General features: G+C 40.6%; 1 protein-coding gene across 2 annotated transcripts in view; it reads right to left on the bottom strand.

The window, feature by feature from the left end:
- Positions 1-21089, bottom strand: part of RAD54L2 (RAD54 like 2) — a 682650-nt gene that overhangs the window by 231741 nt on the left and 429820 nt on the right. For both annotated transcript variants that reach the window (XM_085625105.1, XM_085625106.1), the window contains exon 14: positions 7428-7546. In XM_085625105.1, coding sequence (XP_085481231.1) covers positions 7428-7546 — 119 coding nt within the window. The remainder of the gene's footprint in view (positions 1-7427; positions 7547-21089) is intronic.

Below are 21089 nucleotides of genomic sequence, written 5' to 3'. Positions count from 1 at the left end.
TCACCTGTACCTGTGGCCTCAACTATGTGGGCAGCACCAAACTCCAGGTGCATGCCCGCATTCTCCAACATTTGAGAGCCATTGTTAATAACGATGCCACCTACCCGGTGGCTCGTCATTTTAAAGACAGGCATAACAATGACCTCCAATGTCTCAGATATTTTGTGATCGATGCCACCCCTAAATTATGATGGGGTGGCAATAGGGAAAAGTTGTTGAGACAATTGGAGATCCGTCTAATATTAGAACTTGATACAAAGGCCCCCTTTGGTCTTAACACTACTGAAGATATGCATAATTATCTGTAGTGTGTCTTGACCTGCGACTCCTGCTTCCTCAATTCTCTGCATCTGTAACATTCGTCTGGTGTTTTTCTCACCATATATGTATATATTTATTTACTTGGTTATAATTTAAAATGTAAATTCGGTCTACTTCACACCCATACATTTATTATTGGCATGATCAGAATTTTTCTGTTTGAGGACACCCCCATTTACATTTGCATACTCCACATAATTGATTATTGGTTACTGCTATGTGTGTATGACAGCCCCTACGTATGAAAACCCTGATCCTGAAATGTTAAAGGAGTGGGCAGCCAATAATGCACAGGCTTCTGAGTGCATGATGAAAATTTTGGTGAAATATGCTGTGAGGGACCGAGAGAAAATTCTAGTTGAAATTACCATGTTGGAAGCGGAGTTACTAAAATGTTTGGGAGAGGATGAAACAGCTAAATTCAAAGCTGACGTCAAAACCCGCTTAACCAAGTACGAGCAATCAATAACGGCACGAAAAGCAACTAAGTTTCAACGTGACAGACAAGATTACTTACTCGGTCAAATCTATACTTTTGCACGACGCTTCGACACAATTAGGAAGCAGCGTCTTTCACAGGTACAGACCTCAGCAAGTAAAGAAGCAACAACTAAAACCCCACCCAACATCTCAGGAGAAACGTCGGATCTGAGCTCAGTAGCAAGCTCGGATGTTGAATCGCTTTCTGAAGACGGAGGAGCACAATCACTGGCTATGGTAAACCCTCCATCGGTAATTGAGGAGTTTGGTTTTTTATACAAGGACCGGACTCAAAACCAACGTCCCTCGTTCCAAAATCAAAATCAAAGAAAAGAAAGCTACGCAAGCGAAAAAACCGACGGAGTAGCCATGGAATTACGTTCAGGGAAGAAGAAGCAATTTCAACGCAAGGGCTGGAAGAAATAGAGTCAACGGTTGTAAATCTAACGGATCTTGTTTTAACGGATGAAGAAACAAGAATCCTCTCACTTGGCTTTTCTTTCTGCAAACGAACTAACTTTAATTATACTCAAACGCGCATTGACTTCTTTAAGTTTGTAAGAAAACTAAAACTACAAAAATTCTTTGATGTAAAAAATACTAATCGGAAGGAAATGAGACCAGTTGTCAGCGAGGAGCCAGGAAATCTAGATGTTGGGGACATGCAGGTACTTTTTGAATGTCAACAACTCATAAGAGAAGGGGAAGGTATGGGTGTGGCAGATTCAGTCAGTCAAGTTAGTCAAGCAGATGAACTTTTTTGTTTAGATGTTTTTGACAGTACCACCACGAATTTTAGACCTAAATCGAGTTTCACACCCAATACCCCTAGAGATACTCTGGATATATACTCTGACCTGGTAATAAAAGATTTAAAGGAAATATCTTTAAACTCTAGCAAAGAATTTTTAAAGAAAGCTTCAGGTTTTGATAAAAAATATGAATCTGTGATGGTTAAAATTCAAAGTAGACAGGACATAGTTGTAAGGCAAGCTGATAAAGGTGGCAACCTAGTGTTGTGGTCCCTTAAAGCATACAATTGTGAAGCAGCCTTACAATTGGGAGACAGAGAATGTTATTCTGTAGTCCCCCATAGCAATCTGATTGAAATCAAACTTAAATACCAGAAAGACCTTGCACGATGGCGAGGAATTGGGTTGATTAATCAACCAGAATATTTGTTTTTGAAGGTGGACAACCCAGTGGTACCTATATTATATTTAATACCAAAAATACACAAACACAAGGATAAACCACCAGGGCGTCCCATCATTTCTGCCATCGGGAGTCTCTTTGAACCAACCTCCAGATATTTAGACTCATTTCTACAACAATATGTGAGGGCATTACCCGCTTATATTCAAGATTCAAGGGATTTCTTGAATCAATTAGAGAATATAAGATGGGAGGAGTCTTATCTCCTCATAACATTGGACGTCGTGAGTCTGTACACAAGTATTGCCCATGAAGATGGTCTAAGGGCAATGAGGCATTTTTTAAATTCGCGACCTATTAATCTCTACCAGCATACTAATATGCTGTTGGAGATGTGTAGGCTATGTCTCACCAACAATCACTTCCTTTTTGGAGGTGATACTTACAGACAGAATAAGGGCACGGCGATGGGCACCTGCTTCGCCCCCACCTATGCCAATCTACACATGGGCTGGTGGGAGGAGCAGGTGCTCCAAGTTGACTACATGAATGAGTGGAGAGAAAATGTCATTAAATGGATCCGTTTCATTGAGGACTTATTCATCATATGGAACGGATCAAGAGAATCGGCACAGAAGTTCATTGAAAGCATAAACATAAACAAATTGAACTTAAAATTTACTGAGAACATAAGCTCAGAGAGAGTGACTTATTTAGATCTAGAGGTGTATATTGCACAAAATTCAATCCAAACGTGCACTTTCAGAAAACCAACTGCAGGAAATTCGATCCTGCATGCAGCTAGTTTCCACCCAACTAAACTTAAGATGAGTATCCCTTATGCAGAGAATCTGAGAATGAAACGCAACTGCAGTGAGACTACTGCTTTGGGGCAGGCTCAGGAAGCATTGAGCCACAGATTTCTCCAAAGAGGATACAAAATGGGAACGTTAAGACAGGCTCAATTGAAAGTAGCAAACATGGAGAGAAATGCATTATTGAAACCAGATACTAAAAAAGTTGAAGAAAAGCGGAAGAATACTGGAAGTCAGATCCGCATGATTACTGGTTACAGTACATACCAGGCTAGAGTGAGAGATAGCCTGAGTAGACACTGGCACCTTGTTAAGCAGGATCCTATTCTAAAGGGGAAGGTTACACGAATTCCTTTGTTGACTTTTAACCGTGCTAAATCTATGAGAGATGACCTATTTAAAACAGATTTTGAAGCGAAGAAAAGTGGGGGTTGGCTTAAAGCAAGCCCAGGCTTCCACAAATGTTTTAAATGTAAGGCCTGTAGACACGGTAAAAATACACAGCAGATAATGTCTCCCCTTTTGAATAGTCCATGGAAAATAAGAAAGCCACTAAATTGTAAAAGTGAATTTGTTGTTTATGTCTTGAAATGCTCTTGCCCTAAGATGTATATAGGAAGCACTATTCATATGGTCCACGTGCGTATCCTGCAGCATCTTAGGGCAATTACTAATAATGACAAAAATTATGTGGTTGCCCGTCACATAAATGAATTTCACAAAGGCAATACTAATGATCTAATATACTTTGCCATTGACCAAGTCCCTAAAGAACAAAGAGGAGGTGATAGGGAAAGGAAATTAAGAAAACTAGAGTCTAAATACATACTCATGTTTAACACAAAAAGTCCTCATGGTATGAATATTGAAGAAGATCTACATATACATTTAAAATAGAGGTATCATTCCCAATTACGTTGATTTTAAAAAGTTGTGGTTTTAAATTTTGATTTTAAATATAACTATCCTGTGATGGATTGATTGCTCCGTCTCTTCTCTTCTTTCTTTACATACTACCAAATATAATCGATTTTAGGACAACCGTTGTATTACAGTGATTATGGGATTCCCCGATATTTTTATACTGTTGCACTAGCACTTTATTGTGATAACATTGCGATTTTTTGCACAAAGATAGGCACTAGCACTTTACTCTTAAGCATTGAATTGCACAAAGCACTAGCACTTTATGGGTATCGAGTTGAATCCTACTGTTTAATTATGTCACCAGTGTATGTCCTATTATGATATTATTATGTGTCTTTTCTTTTCCCCTGTCTCTTCCGCCTTGGTTCCTGGATGTAAAGGTTACCAAAATGGATTACAAATGAATTATTCATTGAAAACTTCGTTGATCCTAAAATAGGAGCGATGGACAAATCAACTATGACAAGGGATCTAGAGTTACATGACTAAATCATGATGTGTGTAATAATGTTACAAATGATTGCGTAATGATGTAGAAGAGAGATACACTATTGATAGATTGTTATTGTCCACAATGTTATTCTTTTTGAAATCTTTCCCTTACTTTTTATGGATGCTTTGATTTGAATATAAATATGTAAATATATGAAATATTTGTAAATTTTTAAATCCAATCCATTGTTGATTTTATTTAAATGAGATAAATTTGAATATAAGAAAGATTTCTGGCACTATATCATGATAACGTTGTATTGAAAAAGTCAATTGTTATGGCAATAATAGTCTGTTGTCCGTATCTATTGAGGAGCGAATCATGTGACCCTGTATTTTTTGCTTAAAATGGAAACGTTTGGTCCACATTAGATTGTGTGAGCAAGGGATACGTCCCGAAACGCGTTACGTAAGAAAATAAAACCCAAGCCGGACGGCTGAAAGCATCCTGAGTGTCGGTGTCTGATTTTGGAGAAAGTCGGATTTGGTAGCAAATATATATATATATATACACACACACACACACACACATACATATATATATATACACACACACATATATATATATATATATATATCAAAACACAAGGCTGTCCCACTGAAGATGCCTCACATGAAGGGTGCAGACTAACACCGTCGGCGGCAGCAGAAACAGCATCCTCGCTCCCTTGCTTCAGATAAAATGCCAAACGCGTTTCGAGCGATTTGACGCTCTTGATCACTGGCTTCACTCTGGCTTCAGTCACGGAAACACACAGCAATTGGGAACAGCTGGTTTAATGATTGCACAAGTCCCGCCCCAATGCGCGAGCCTGTCATAGAATGAAGGGGACCTTTATTGTTGGTATATATATTGGCATCAGACAGTGATTCCCGGACTACTTGCACCCACTTGGGATAGTTATTTTTCAATATCGCACTTTGGCAATCATCGTGAACTCGGAGCCAGCGACACACAGGGGTTTTACAGGGGACTACAAGTTCTGTGGCAGCAGATTATGGGACTACCAGTACGATCAGGCCTTGCGTGTCAACGCCCATTGGGGCGGGACTTGTGCAATCATTAAACCAGCTGTTCCCAATTGCTGTGTGTTTCCGTGATTGAAGCCAGAGTGAAGCCAGTGATCAAGAGCGTCAAATCGCTCGAAACGCGTTTGGCATTTTATCTGAAGCAAGGGAGCGAGGATGCTGTTTCTATTGCCGCCGACGGTGTTAGAGTCTGCATCCTTCATGTGAGGCATCTTCAGTGGGACAACCTTGTGTTTTGATACATATATATACATATATATATATATACACATGTATATACACACACACACACATATATATATATATATATATATATATATATATATATATTTTTTTTATTTTACATATGGGCACATTTGCACATCTTCAGTACTTTATATATTGCACTGACATGAATTTTTTAATGTTAGCAGCATAGTATATATAATAATTACATTTTGCACATATAGGAGGTAGTCAGTTGATGTTTTATCATGGAGTTTCTTACAGACTTATTTATCTTTTAGATTTTTTACTGTGTTGAATAGATGTGTTGCATTTAACATATATGCACCAATATTCATGTAAATTTGTATTACATTCAAGTAGTCATACTGCACTTATGCTGCTATAATAGATCTACTTATGTGTTTTATATCTGTATTTACACAGGGATATATTTATTTATTCATTTATTTAGAATATATATTTAAATGTGTATTTATTTATTTATTCTAATAATACATGTGATTTACCATACAATTCCAGTTATTAGCAATGAAATAACTGTTTTCTGATTATGGTTTTACTATTGTGCACTATTTGTCAGAATGTTTTCCAATTTATATGCAGTACAAAAGTATTTAGTCTGTTTTCCATGTTAACTGATCATGTGACACGGGTTCAGCATTTTTTTTAAAAAGAGTCTTTCCGCAAAGCCTATCATATGTGATCAAGGCCGGCATTCCGGCCGAAACGCGTCATGGGGGGTTGTTGAGAGAAAATAAAATAATCTTCTATTGCCACTAAGAGGAGTTTGCCTCGTTCCTTTTCGCCATACCAGGAATTTCAGGAATGATCCGTTTTAACAAAATATATATATATATATATATATATATATATATATATATATATATATATATATATATATATATATATATATATATATATATATATATCTATCTATCTATCTATCTATCTATCTATCTATCTATCTATCTATCTATCTATCTATATATATATATATATATATATATATATACACATTTATTTTCATCTCAATAGTTATGCCTTAGAGACCTCCTCTGCAAATCTAGGGGGGCATCATGTCTTTCTGTTGCTCCCTTGTATGGCTTGTTTGCTTCATTCCCATAACACCTGTAACATTTCACAGTAAAGGCGGCCATTTCATTTCCAACATCCAGCCAATCATAGCACTCGCTGGAAGTTCTGGCTCCCGCAAGAGCACGAAGGCTCAAGGGACAAACTGGCTTCTCGACCAATCGCAGGGTCCATATTTGAATTTGCACTCTCACAGGACTCTTGCGGACCCAACTGCCAAAATATCCAATTATTTTTTACCCTAAATTTCTCGAAAACAACATAACATTATTGCACCAAGTCACAAAAACCACAATCTGAGGACCAAGATCAAGCTTGACAGAGTTGGTGTAACTCTGTTAAGCAGTTCTTGCTACAAGTCTATGAAAAATGAGTGGCCATTTTGTGATTTGTCTCCTACCCCCCCCGCGCTTGACAGATCACCATTAAACTTTCCAGGAAGCAGCTTAGGCGGATGATATTTTTGTTTTTTGGAAAGTTTTGTGACGATTCCACAAACGGAGCCAAGTTATTAGCAAACAAAAAAAAATGTACTTTCAATGGAAAAGCAGACCTAACTAGTCTGGGAACCTAGCAAGGACTGCCACTAAGTAATTAATATTTATGTAATATATATGTGTTCTACAACAAAGCATTCTGCAAAACTTGGCATCTCAGTGCATACCCTCCGATGCAGTGTTCATTCTGGTAACCGTGACTGTTTACATGTTGCCTTGGTTTTGCATTCTTGCAATTATCAGTGTCGCAAAACTTGTCTAAGACCCATAAAGTCGCACCACATAACGCGCAAAATACAACAACACAACATATGATCTAGAGAGCAATAGAAAACGGATAACATGAGAAAATGTTGATAGGTTTCTTGATGAAAGTAAGAGATGTACTTACTGTAATAGCTAAGATTCCGCACCCATGTCTGCTCTTCATCGCCCTCTGTACCAGGGGATGCCGGCTTGGGCCTCTTTGCAAGGAACTCTTCTATGACAGATAAAGTGGAAAGGCTTTGGCTGCAAACAGAAAAACATTTGTATTCATTCATATTAGGGGTCAATTCTCTACGGTCAATAAACGCCTTGAATAAGCAGAAACCTTTTGCAGAACAAGACTCTTCAACGCTAAACAGGTAGAAATTAGTCAACTCCTTAATTGGTTACGTTTGCATGCTCAGAATTCGAAACATAAGAAGCAACATGCAGTGAAATAAGAGACAGGAACCTAGGGTGGTTGTTTAGTGTCCGCGCTACCAACAGAGTTTTGCTTCAGGATGAAGGCTATTGGAAATCGAAAAGACATTACCTTAAGGAAAATGGTTAACAATTGAACAGACCAGTTTTAAATGCTATGTAAAATGTGTGGAATGAGGGCTCCAGGTACAAACTATTATGTGTCAATGTAGTCATTGCCTTACTGTAACTGAAGCCATGTGTGTCTTCTTGGCTAATGACAATGACTGTCTATGACGCTTAGAGCCTCTATTTCACAGGAAATAGCTATTGCAATGCAGCTGCTAAAACGCGAGTGCCATTACCACACAACATTTACCACGCATGATTTTAGAACTTGTATGCCTATACCACACATGCCTTTACAAAGAATTTCGTTCTAAAGGCATGAAAGGTAAAGGCATAGGCAGTTTAAAAGTATCCGGTAAAAAAAAAAAAATATATATATATATATAATTTTTGGGGGGGAAATGTTTTTTATAAAGGGTTTAGGGTGAGTTTGGATTGCTTTTTGAATGTATTCGATAAGCATTACGCGTTTATGTAAATCACATATATACTAGGGAAATGTTTTTAAAAAAAATGGTTTTAGGGTGAGCATTTTTAGGGTTCACGGAGGGTATGGGTCTTTAGCATTTGGTGACAAGGGTCATTTTAGGGTGGGTGTGTGTTTCTTGGGTGGCAAGGGAATTCTTGGGGTTTAGAGTGTTCATGGGTTGTGGGGTTTAAGCAGATATATATATATATATATATAAATAAACATACGTATTTCTGCATGTGCAAATATATTAAAAAAACACACACATATACATATACACAAAAAAGTGTTTTAACCTACCTGTACATTTCTTTTTGCAAAGCATATGTCTTTACCACGAAAATGAAAGCATTTATATATAGTGTTTATACTTACCTGTAAAATACTTACTGGAGAAATGTTTACCTTGCGTATGCCTTTACCATATATGCTTTTACCACAAAATTAATTGTAAAGACATTAGTGGTAAAGGCATAATCGTTGTAAAAACATGCGTGTAAAGGTTATGTGAGGTATTGGCATACGCGTTGTAAAGACTGCGTTGTACCGGCATGTGTTACAATGGGATGCATGCTTCAGTCATACATTCCTCTTTCACATCTTGGCTCTTAGAAGAAGAAAGTGTTGATTAGCTTGGTCAGATGAAAACTTTATTTTTATGTTACAACTGAAGTTCCTTTTCTTCCATTCTCATGATCTCAGGCTCCGGTACCTGTATACTCCCTTTGTCCGATTAAACCATTTGACTCCCATTAGAGGCTTGTTTGTAAAATACTATATATTTGCCTAGTAGCACTCACTTACATAACAGTTGCTGGAGGACCTCCTTGCATACCGATTCTGTAAATAACATATTTTACTTTGATCAATAAACATTTTAATACCTAAATGAAATGAGTTCAGAGTTCATTTGGCATTTGTGCCCAGTGTGTTTGAAAAGCACCCTTCTAATGTCAAGTGGCTGATTTTTAGCAGAAGGGAGGTACATGAGTATTTGGCATTTTTGAAGCACTGTTCTTTAACAGAGTGGAATTTTCTACCTCAAAGCAAATGCTACAGTCACTGTTGTATGTGTAATCATCTGTTTCACAACTGAAAGCCAGTGGAGGGCAAATAATGGTGTGACGGTATGATGAGAATGTCTTACACCAAGGGCAGGCAGCCTAATTCTAAACATTCTGAAGTATAGCTAGAATCTGCTTTATTAGCTTCAAATAAACACCACTTGGAGTTACCTAGGAGCACTACTGTTACAATGAAGAAGCACTAGGAAAGGTGTGATTTTGGGACACAACTGGAAACCGAAGAATTTTCCACTTTGTTAATCACTGGTTTATGGTACATACTTATTAAGTACATGTTCACAGATGCATCATGGGGCTGACAACAACAGACAACCGTTAAATTAGGCAGAAGAAACAGTAAAAAGAAAAAAAAGTACTTGATCGAGGAACAGAGAGCTAGAATAAATGTGTATAATGTTGATCTAGTTTAGTAACATAGAAAGATAATTTTTTTAGCTAACAAATCTGACGTGTGTTGACATTCTGCCCCATGAACAATGACCATAGCTGTGAAGAAAATTATAATCTTTAGTGGTAACCAATGGAGCTGAAAAATGTGTGTTTTTCTAGCAGCATTAAAACCAGTCTCACGGCTGCATTTTGTACTTACCAGAGTTAATGAAAAAGAACATCAGGTGGATGTAAAGAGGCAGCGTTACAATAATCTAGCCTTGCATGAATCAAGATGTTTAGAAAGGTTATGTGGTAAAGAGGACCAATAAATGGAAAACATTATATTAACATTTTAGGTTGTAAGAAACACATTTTTTTAAATCTAATTGACCTGAGCTTTTAAGGGTAATTTACCATCAAGCTTTCTGTTGTAATCTCTCTCCTTTTTTCCCCCTGTTACCTTCCCTGAGGTGTTTTCCCTTTTCTTTTCCTAGTGGTAGCTTCCTTTCCTCCCCCGCCTTTCCTCCCTCTTGGAACGGTCCTTGAGAGTTCACCTTGGAATGTTCAACAGGCTGTCAGTTGCGGAGAGTGGATGACAGAATAAAGACGCTTGAACTTCACCTGCTTCACAGTGTCTTCATTACAACACTGGCGACGAGTTGGCGAAGGGGGCCATTCCTGTCATCTCCCCTTTCAGTGCTCTCTCCTTTCTGCATTTCGGATTTATTATTCCTCGATTCAGTGCCTGTGAGGACACAGAGTTGGGGCTTTCAAAAGTTCCTTGACTGCTGGCGAAGGGGGCCATTCATGTATTCCTCGGTTCAGTGCCTGTGAGGACGCAGAGTTGGGGCTTTCCAAAGTTCCTTGACTGCTGGCGAAGGGGGCCATTCATGTAATTTCCCCTTTCAGTGCTTTGTTCCTTTCTGCATTTCGGATTTATTATTCCTCGATTCAGTGCCTGTGAGGACGCAGAGTTGGGGCTTTCCAAAGTTCCTTGACTGCTGGCGAAGGTGGCCATTCATGTCATTTCCCCTTTCAGTGCTTTTTTCCTTTCTGCATTTCGGATTTAATATTCATCGAGTCAGTGCACGGAGGACGCAGAGTGGGGGCTTTCAGGAGTCTTTGACTAAGGCAAAAGTCTCCTGAGTTTATGCCTAGACCACCGTGGATTCCACTCGCTCCGCTGTGAGGTGCTGCCTTAGTGCCGCTCTTCTCGGTTTTCTTCTTCATTATGAACTGTGCTGAGTGTTGCAGGTCGTATGTGGCTTTCACCAAGGGAAACTGCAGTGTGTTACCTGTTTATTCTTCATGGTGCAGTTCTGCTGGTTTTGGCTTCTGCGTGTCCCAGCGTCCGTTCATCAGTGAGCTTTAGCTGAAATGTGCCGCTCTCTCTCAGAAGTCGGCGGGAGGAAGTGGTGGTCCTGCGCACATGGGTGGACCTTCTCGGTGGGGTCTTTGGATGGTGTGCATTCCTTGAGCCTGCGCAAGTTGAGTTTTCCCATTGTGGATTTCTTCAGCAGAACATGTCTCTTTCAAGAAACTACCATCAAATGCGAGGAAAAGAAGTCTACACAGGTAGGATGAAGAATCATGCCTTACAACCCCACCCATGGCCTCCCATCGGCCAGCCCTAGCTCAGGCATGTGGTGCTCATCTGCTTTATACTTTTGGTCTAAGGTGAAACAACTACACTTTGTGTTTTTCCACTTCCTCTTTCATGGAAATACAATCACCGCTGTCAGGCTGATGCACTCGGAGGCACTCTCCGCCACCGTGATTCTACCTCTACGGGTGGCATGTACTGGAATCATTTTCCTGCCTACGCTGGATGACCTGGTGCAAATAAACGCTACCCATTTTGAACTTTGAATCTTACGATTGATTCCAGTTATTCACCTATTAGCTCCATGTTCCTCTGGTTATCATCTTCGTTGGAAACAGATTCTTCCTGTCAAGTTTCTGCACCATATGACCCGGCTGTGGTAAATAAAATAAATATTACCGGACTGAATTTCGTGCGGAATCTTAAATTAAAGTAAATAGCTCAAAATAACAAGAGGCAGAATCCGTGGTATAAGAGGTTTCTAATGGGCTTTATTCCATTCAAAATGGCCGACTCGAGTCGCGGCCCTCAGGTTCCGTCACCACGAAGGTTCAGGAAGTGAAGTACAATAATTTATTAACAGACATGTATTTTTATAATAAGTACATTACAATGAAACGAATGTAGAAGGCGTAACATTTGATAAGAAAAATGACGTGACAGTGACATAATCGAAACTAGGCGTAATAAAGAATAAAAGAAACATAATTGGTTAGAATTATCAGACATAGGTGGATCTATAAGATAATACTTGGCATAGATGCGCGCGCGGCAGCATGACGTGTAATTGACGTGTAACTAGGGGGTGAAGGGGACTTGACATTTAGCTCTACATGTGGAGACGAGAAGTCTGGGGTCAAGTCATCCTAATCCCAAATCATATCTAACATCCTATGTTTAAAGAACTATGTTATCCACAAGGAAGAGACTCTCGGACAGAATCTATTCTATACTGACTGTGTGCGTGTACAAGCGTCTAAGTGTCTATATGAGATGCGAGGGGCAGAAAACTTTCCATGGCAACAGGGCTATGAATCACTTGCAGGAGGACGGAAAGGCTGAGTCCTTTGCTTGTGAGCTAAAGGAAATGTTTACCTAAATCACTGGACAGGAATGCATCGGCTGAAGAGCAAAACAGATAATTCGAAGGTGAAATACAACTTCTTGGCAGACAGGCGAAAACTGGCCGAGGCAGGCACCGTTAGCTGCACAGGGAGTAGGACAAAGTTCATGGATACAGATGCGAGCTCAAGCTGAAGCTGTCAGAGACAGAGAGCAGGGAAAGGCTTTGAGGACAGAATCGGGCCTACTCGCCTGAACTGTAAAAATGGAGTAACTTAGCCATATAAAGTCGGTGGCCTTTCATACTTAGGAATCGAATATCCAGCCCATTGATGGCGGATCTGACAGAGAACATGTTGACGGTAGACACACATATGTTTGCGTCTTAGAAACTGGAACTGGAGGGAACATACATGTACTTGTAACATGCATATAGAACCGTTGGGGTCCAAGATAGGGGACATAACTGATCAGGAAAATCCACATTTCCACATTCCCTCCTTGTCCCCTTCTTGCCCTTCACGAGACATCAATCTTCATTATTCCATCGATTTGCTCATAGAGCATCATTTCTTCTTCTTTCTTCTTCCGAGATCTTGAGCGAAAACCTTGATGTGGAATACACGATGTGGCACACAGACCACAAATCGCTGGTCCACATTGCAGGCATAAACAACAACTGAAGAGCATAAGAAGGCCAATACCTAGGAAGGATAGAACTCTCCATCCCCAGGCTGATATCACACTCCAAAACCACCCGGACCACGTCCAAGTGCCTGAATTCTCGTGTATCTGGCTTACAATCTTATGAAGGCGTGTTATAGCTTTATATACAGATGGCGAATTTTCTGGTATGAATATGCAGCAGCTGGATCCGATGACCCTGCAAGCTCCGCCCCTATCGGCCAGGATGACGTCAAGGACAAGACGATTCTGGAGAACAACAATTCTCATCACTGATTGTTCCTCTGTCAGATTGCCTAGGGCGGCTATAGTCTCGTTTACTACGGCTTCAAGAGTCTTGGTGAGTCTGCGTATCAGCTTACTATTTGATATTGTACCTATATAGGGAAAGATACCTTTATTGAAATCTACATACTTGTCCCATGCCGTCTCAGTATAATCGACGACTGGGAGATCTCTTCGCTCTCTATTGTGTACTGAATGAACATTTCGATAATAATCAGGAGGAGCTAGGAAAACAGGTGGCAGAAGGAATGCTATGTAACAGGTACCATCCCAATCTAGAGGCAGACGCATATATGCCGTTTGACCACATATAAAGTAAGAATGGCGAGAAGCTCTAAATGAAGATTTGCCTTGATCACTATATTCTACTGTAGTAACGCATTGGCTATGGCCCATATGTATGGAACCAACTTTTCTCACACATAATTCACCCTTAACTGGAAATACTGACATAGTGGGCAAAATTAGTTCAACTTCGGATTTGACATTCAAAATCATAAGATTAGGCGTAAAATTACCTAATTTATACACTTCATTTTCTAAATCAGTTCCTGTTCTACTGGGGTGACCCTCCTTATTAGGGTGACAGACTTTGAATAAAACTAGATTCAGATTTCCCCATATCCAATGTTGTTGATAAACTGCTGTGTCTGGGTCTATGGAATTTAATAAACTAAACCATGCTCCACAGGAGCCATTGCGTGTAAATGGATGTGGAAAGAAAGGCAGAACTCCTTTGTTATTCTGATAGGGAGGAAGTCGGCCACACACCCAACAATTGGTCGCATTACTAGTCTGATGGGAATGATGTAACATACTAATGAATGTGTTATTGCGCAGCGCAAGTCTATAAGATAATTCATGTGGCGGTAGGTCACTAAAAGAATGTTCATCAGTTATATTGAAAACACGTTTAGAAACAGGATGATATATGTGCAAAATCATACTCGTAATAATTACTAAAATACTCAATAAAAACAAAATTAATAATGTCACAATACAGTGGTTACGCAGTAATTTACAATAAGCATGTCGTTTCATTATGATTCTGGACTCTACATGATTCAGACCTAAAGGGTACATGTCGGGACAGATTCAACCGCTTCACCTTGGAGAGGACTTAAACAATCAAATCGTCCGACAGTTTAGATCTGGACCTGAGTTTCTGTTTATAGCACTGAGAGTCATTCAGTTCAACAAAAGGAAGTTTTGAATCAGTCTGTGAGGGAGTGCAGGGCACAGTGTCTATATCTGAAGGTAGTCCATGAAATTTTTTTACGTGACTGGAATGAATCCACCCTTTTCGTCCCTCGATCTTCACGGCTGTTCTTGTGGTCAACAGGACCAACTTGGGTGCTTTCCACCTGGGCTCCAATTGACTCTTCCTGTCGAAATTTCTCACAAAGACAAGATTACCCGGAACAACGTCATGGGGTTTCGCCTCAGTGTTGTCGGGAAAGGCTGCAGCTACCTGTGAACGAGAAGATTGTAGTGCAGACATCAAGGAAGCCAGGTAATCTGTCAGCATATTACAGTCAACATCAGTTATTTTACGTGGTATAGGCGTCCCCCACATATTCGGCGGTCTACCAAAGATCACCTCATACGGGGATAGCCCTGTTCTAGAGTGTGCTACCATTCTCATGTAAAAGAGTGCAACTGGTAATGCTACTATCCAGTCGACACCTTTCTCTCTACATATTTTGGACAGTCTGATTTTCAGTGTCTGGTTATGTCTTTCTACGAGACCTGCTGCTTCGGGGTGTCGGACACAGTGGAATTTCCACTGATATCCCAACAAGAGTGAGACATGTTTCATTAATTCGGATGAGAAAGGCTGACCGTTATCTGAATATACAACACGTGGTAAACCGTACCGTGGGAAGAATTCTCGAACTAGCTGCTTGGCAGTAGTCGAGGCAGTGTAATCTGATACGGGATACGCCTCTGTCCAACGGGAGAGAGCGCAGACAACTACGAGGACATATTTGAATCCTCGACAACGTTCCATCTGAATATAATCCATCTGGAGGACTTCAAAAGGATGGTCAGGAGGCTGAAATCCACCCTGCTCTACGGGAACACTCTTTCCTGGATTAAACTGACAACATATCATACAGGTACGAACTTTTTGTTTAGCTGCTGCTCGTAAATGTTTGTTGAACCAAATGTGCTGAATGCTGTCTAGCATAGCCTTCTCTCCTAAATGTGCTGGACTGTGAACTGTAGCTATAATGGCTTGAACCATGGAATCAGGGAGAAACCATACAGATTTCTCCTTCGTCATCCATCCTTGATCTGTCTGGATCCCTCCTAGTTCAGTCCACTTCTTTATTTCTTCTGCTGTGGCATGTGTCTGTATGTCAATTACGTCAAGTGCGGGATCCTTAATTGTCATACACTGTGTTGGTGTCTGAACTATTGGCTTTGTCATGTCTAATGTGCGATTCTGAGCAGTCTGTTTAGCTGTTCTGTCAGCTAAGTCATTGCCTTGAGAAATGGTATCAGTAACCTTCGTGTGTGCTTTACATTTCATAATTGATATAGCAGTGGGTAGATGTATTGCGTCTAACAAGGCATGAATGAGGGGTCCGTGCTGAATGTGGGCACCATGGGACGTTAAATAACCTCTCTCTCGCCACAGCACGCCGAAGTCGTGTACAACTCCGAATGCATAACGTGAGTCAGTGTATACATTAACTTTCTTATTTGTGGCTTGAATACAGGCTTGTGTTAGAGCAATAAGTTCTGCTGCTTGGGCTGACAAAGTATCTATACAATTTGTCTCAATAACTTCAGTGTCTGTTGTGACTGCATACGCGGCCACTAAATCTCCTGTACTTGCTCTCATGCATGATCCGTCTACATACAACGTCAGGTCTGGATCTAACAATGGAACGTCTGTCAAGTCTTGTCTAGGTTTCGTCTTTATTTCAATGATTTCAACACAATCATGAGCTAGTGGGTCTGTTCCAATTACAGGTAATAGTGTAGCAGGATTCAATGTATTACACCGTCGGATCTCTATGTGTGGTTGAAACAATGTCAGTTCATAACCGGTAAGTCTTGCTATGGTCAAGTGTTGTGTTTGTGTTCGGTTCACAAGAATCTCTACTGCATGTGGTACTTGTACTGTCAATGGGTGTCCTAATACTATGGCATCGCTTTGTCTGATTGCTAAAGCTGTCGCTGCCACTGATTTCAGGCATGCAGGCAAAGCCTGAGCTACGGGATCTAATGTACTGGAAAAATAAGCACATGGCTTGCGTGATCCTGCTTGATCCTGAGTGAGTACTGACAAGGCAGTACCTTCGCGTTCTGTAACAAAGAGTGTAAAATGTTTGCTATAACATGGTGTTGCTAAAACAGGTGCTTGACATAAAGCTTCCTTTAGGCTTTCAAAAGCTTGTGTATGTTCCTGAGTCCAAGGGAGAACAGTCGATGTGGCTGCCTCCTGTGTGGTTAACTGAATGAGTGGTTTTGCTAGAAATGCGTACTGAGGGATCCACTGTCTACAATATGAAGTGAGGCCTATGAAAGCCCGCACCTCCTTTTGTGTCTGGGGTATTGACATGTTAGCAATTAACTGGATGCGATCTGGTGTAAGCTGCCTTCCCTCCTTGGACAGCGAGTGACCAAGATAAATAACTCGCTGAACACAGAATTGCAGCTTAGAAGGGGACACCTTGTGCCCCTTGTCGGCTAGGAAATGTAAAACTGTCAGAGAAGCTTTTTCACATTCTGGCTCGCTTCTCGCGGTGATCAGCAGATCATCGACATATTGAAGCAGTGCAGTATTAACTGGCATGTGGATACTGTCAAGTTCTCGTTTCAGTGCTTGGCTGTAGATGCTGGGGCTTTCTGTAAATCCTTGAGGAGCGCGTGAGAGTTTAAAGCTGCGCCCATTTAAACTGAATCCGAACAAGTATTGGCTTTCCGGATCTATTGGGACGCTGAAAAAAGCATTCTTGAGATCAATTACAGTAAAAAATGTTGCTTCGGAATCAATTGCTGTCAATAATGATGATATATCAGGGACCACAGGGAATTGTGGTACAATACACTTGTTTAGTTCACGCAAATCAATAACCAATCGGTACACTGGTGGGGCAGTAGGATCAGTTCGTTTAAGAATCGGAATTATCGGTGAATTACATACATTGGAGTCTGTTTCTACAACTACTCCCTGGGCAATTAGCTCATCAATGATTTTCAGCAAAGCCACTACAGCATCATGCGGTAACTTGTATTGTCGCATTCGTGGTAGTACCACTCCTGCTTTCAATGTAACTCGATAGGGTGTAATGTTCATGCAGCCAACATCCGTAGGGCCTTGTGCCCATAGATGTACTGGTAAAGTCTGTAGTCGGGGATCCATGTCTCTAGACACATAGTGACCTTTAAAATCACGCAAAAACAACCTTACTCCTTCCGGAGAACAACATATTATGGCTCCTAGTGCTTTCAGAGTTTTTATTCCTAACAAATTTTCTGGGCATGATTTAGTAAGCAATAAATCTGTAGTTCGTGTCAAAGGTCCTATCGTAAGTGGTAGAGGCTGTGATACTTCATTAACAATAGGTTTTCCTGAAAAACCAAGGGAAACATTTTTAGAGCCTGAGAGGGGTGCCCCTGGAACTTCACTACGTTTTATTGTTGTTCGACTTGCCCCTGTATCGAGTAAGAATTTTCTATCTTGACCTAATAATTCACTATGTACATAAGGTCCTTCTTGATCTACCGGAATCTCGATAAGCGGTAAGTCAACTTCCCTCTCTAGGCTGGTTCATGCGTAACGCTGATACTCAGGGTATTCATACTGTGCAGTCTGATACATTTGTTGTGTTGTGGTTTGTGTGGCAGTAGTAGGCAACGGTGGTGCAGCTGGCACAAACTGTATGGGTTGCTGTGAGGCTGGCATAGACTGTTGCTGAACTGGCACGGACTGTCCATGCTGCATAGCTCCTTTTTCATTCTGATCTTGTCTAACTAATCGTGGTCTCTCTTTTGCAATACCTGTAGCTATATTTCGTTTCAGGACTTGACAATCATGTACATAATGGCCTAGTTGTTTACAGTAATTGCAGGTTCCTTTTACAGGAACTGCAGAATCACCAGAATGTGTCACACCCTTTTTGTGACCATCTGCTGGTACTGTCTGAGAAACTAGCATTTTCATTTTTGTATCCTTCATGCGTCTATGCTCGTGTTCTTGTTCATCCCTAATTCTATTGTGATGATACTGTAACATTTGTAGCATTTGCGACGGAGTGTTACTTTGCCAGGTACTCTCGAATTTCAATATTCTATTCTTCACTGGAGGCAATGCATTTTCCACTAATTTTGTCACAAATAAATGTGGATATGAGTCACTACTTGCTTTTATACCACTATTTATACCAAAACATTTTTCAAATCGAGCATAATAATCGCTTGTGTCTTCATCTTGCTTTTGTTTGCAGGCTGTGATTGCACCCCAATCTTCCTTTTTTGTAGTTAATAAACGTGGCAGTACCTGTACTAGTAAACCTGGTAATAGTTTAACTTTATCCCCGAGCCCTGAACCTGCGGCTCGGCCCCTTTCTTCCTCTGCTAATGCTGTCCAGTCTATCTTTTGGTCTCCCACTTCCCACTCTTTTTCTTTCAGTTTTTCATATATGCCAGCAGGCAAAAGCACTTTTAAAATCGTCATAATATCAGGAAAGGTGTACTCTCCCATCAGTAACATGTCTTTAATTTCTCGGTGGAAACCCGCTGGGTCTTTGTCATGACTAGGTACTACTTTTTTCATTTCTAATAATTCCATTTTTGATATGGGTGTGTAAACAAATACACGGTGAAACTCATTGTCTTCGCCTTTTATTGGGTGCACTTCTCGTAGAGGATTTTGTCTATCCATGTAGTACGGTGCTCTTTCTCTGGGGGGCAAGGAGAGAGAATCTGGATTTACAAAAAGGACGTACTGCTTACGTGACACTAATATCTCTTTAATTAGCTTGTTACTAGAACCTCTCCATCTGTACGTAAGTAGTTCCGTTAATATATCAGGTAAAGGACCAGGGTCAGCATGTTGGCTCTTATATAATATGAGGAGTTGCTGAATCATATAGATTCCAGCTAAACGTTGTTCATCTGTACTGAGGTTGAGAAACGTGTGTGCTACGGTCTCATCACCGTATTTTTCAGGACTAACAATCCAGTGAACGGCTGATCTGGCTAATTCTTGCTCATCCATGGAATCGAGGAGGTGATAACCCCTTCGTTCTCGTAGTATTTTATCTGCGGCTTGAAACGAATGTTCAGGAGACTTCAGATTTATTACAGGCGTCGGATACGTTCTGCTATTATTTGGACATACAGAGTGTATTGGATCAGAAAAACATCTAGTATTTTCACAAGATCTTCCTCTGCCTACATAGGCTATGGTCTCTGACTGTCTTGCAGAGTCCCCTGATTCGGACACTTCATCTTGCTCAAACTCGTCTGTTCCCAATCTCTCTTCATGAATACGCTCTATTTCTTTACGTATTTTTCGGCACATGGCTATTATACAATTTTGCTTATCGTGTCTCCCTTCTGATATATTCTGACTCCATCTTGTAAGAATAAGCATTGCATTCCGGTCTACCCCCGGACGATCTTGATTTCTGATCACACAGTTTATGAGGAAACGTAACAGTTCCCCTTGTATCTCTACTTTCTGGAATTCCATAGCTCTGTTAATACATCCTGGATCTCGTCCTGTTTGAACAAAATGATATATGTTATCTAGATGCGTAGCCATCCCTGGTAACCTTGCTAAATACTCTGCGGCTCGTCTGATACGTAATGATGCCAGGACCATTTCGTCCTCTTTACCAACCACCGGGTCATATCTACAATTTACAAGAAGTTCCTTAAGCGTACGTTCATTTACGAACTTAGGTGTACGTGAGTGTGCTGACTCTTGAAAAACAAGTTTATTTATTCTAGGTGGTGTAAAAATACTGCTAGCACCTCCCGTGGCCCCATCTGGGGCGTCGGGTGTGAAAGGGTTCGTCGAACGTGATACAGCAACTATGGGTGTCGATACCCCTGTAGAGTCGACTGCGGAAACAGATGCGGAAACAGATGTGCTTGCCGATGCTTGTATCGGGACTTGCTGTTGCACGGGGACAGATACCTGATCCTGACGTTGAACCCCTCCGCCAGACGGTCTATGTGGTGTGGCGTTAGCATACTCGGGGGCTGCATCGTCTAGATATGAGGAAAGGAAAACATCTTCTGCGGTTCTGGGATGCCCCTTTGGATGTACCTTAATTGGAAATAACGGGGGTGGCAAGTCTTTTGGCACCTCCGTAACAGCCTTAGGTAGTCCTTCGGCTAGAAGGGGATACATACCATTCATAAGAGCATTTCTTTGTCTATTTACTTGTTCTGATTTCACTCGGATACCTTCCTCAATTAATAGATTTTCTTGAACTTTATTTGAACTTTCTTTACTCCTCTCTTCTTGTCTACGTGCTTTTTCTGTTCGTCTGTGAGATTCTTTACGCCATAACTCAACGGCGTCTTTCTGTGACTGTCTGACCTTTCTTTTCCATAACTCTTCCTCCACTTTCATGATGCACTCTGCATCCCAGGTTCCCGCTATGGGCCACCTTTGACTTTCCGGTAATCCTTTGGTATAATCTACCCATAGATCAAGAAACAATATGG

Source organism: Triturus cristatus, chromosome 9, assembly GCF_964204655.1.
Source record: "Triturus cristatus chromosome 9, aTriCri1.1, whole genome shotgun sequence".
NCBI lineage: Eukaryota > Metazoa > Chordata > Amphibia > Caudata > Salamandridae > Triturus > Triturus cristatus.
The sequence above is the reverse complement of the archived record's forward strand: the minus strand, read 5'-3'. Positions and strand labels throughout refer to the sequence as shown.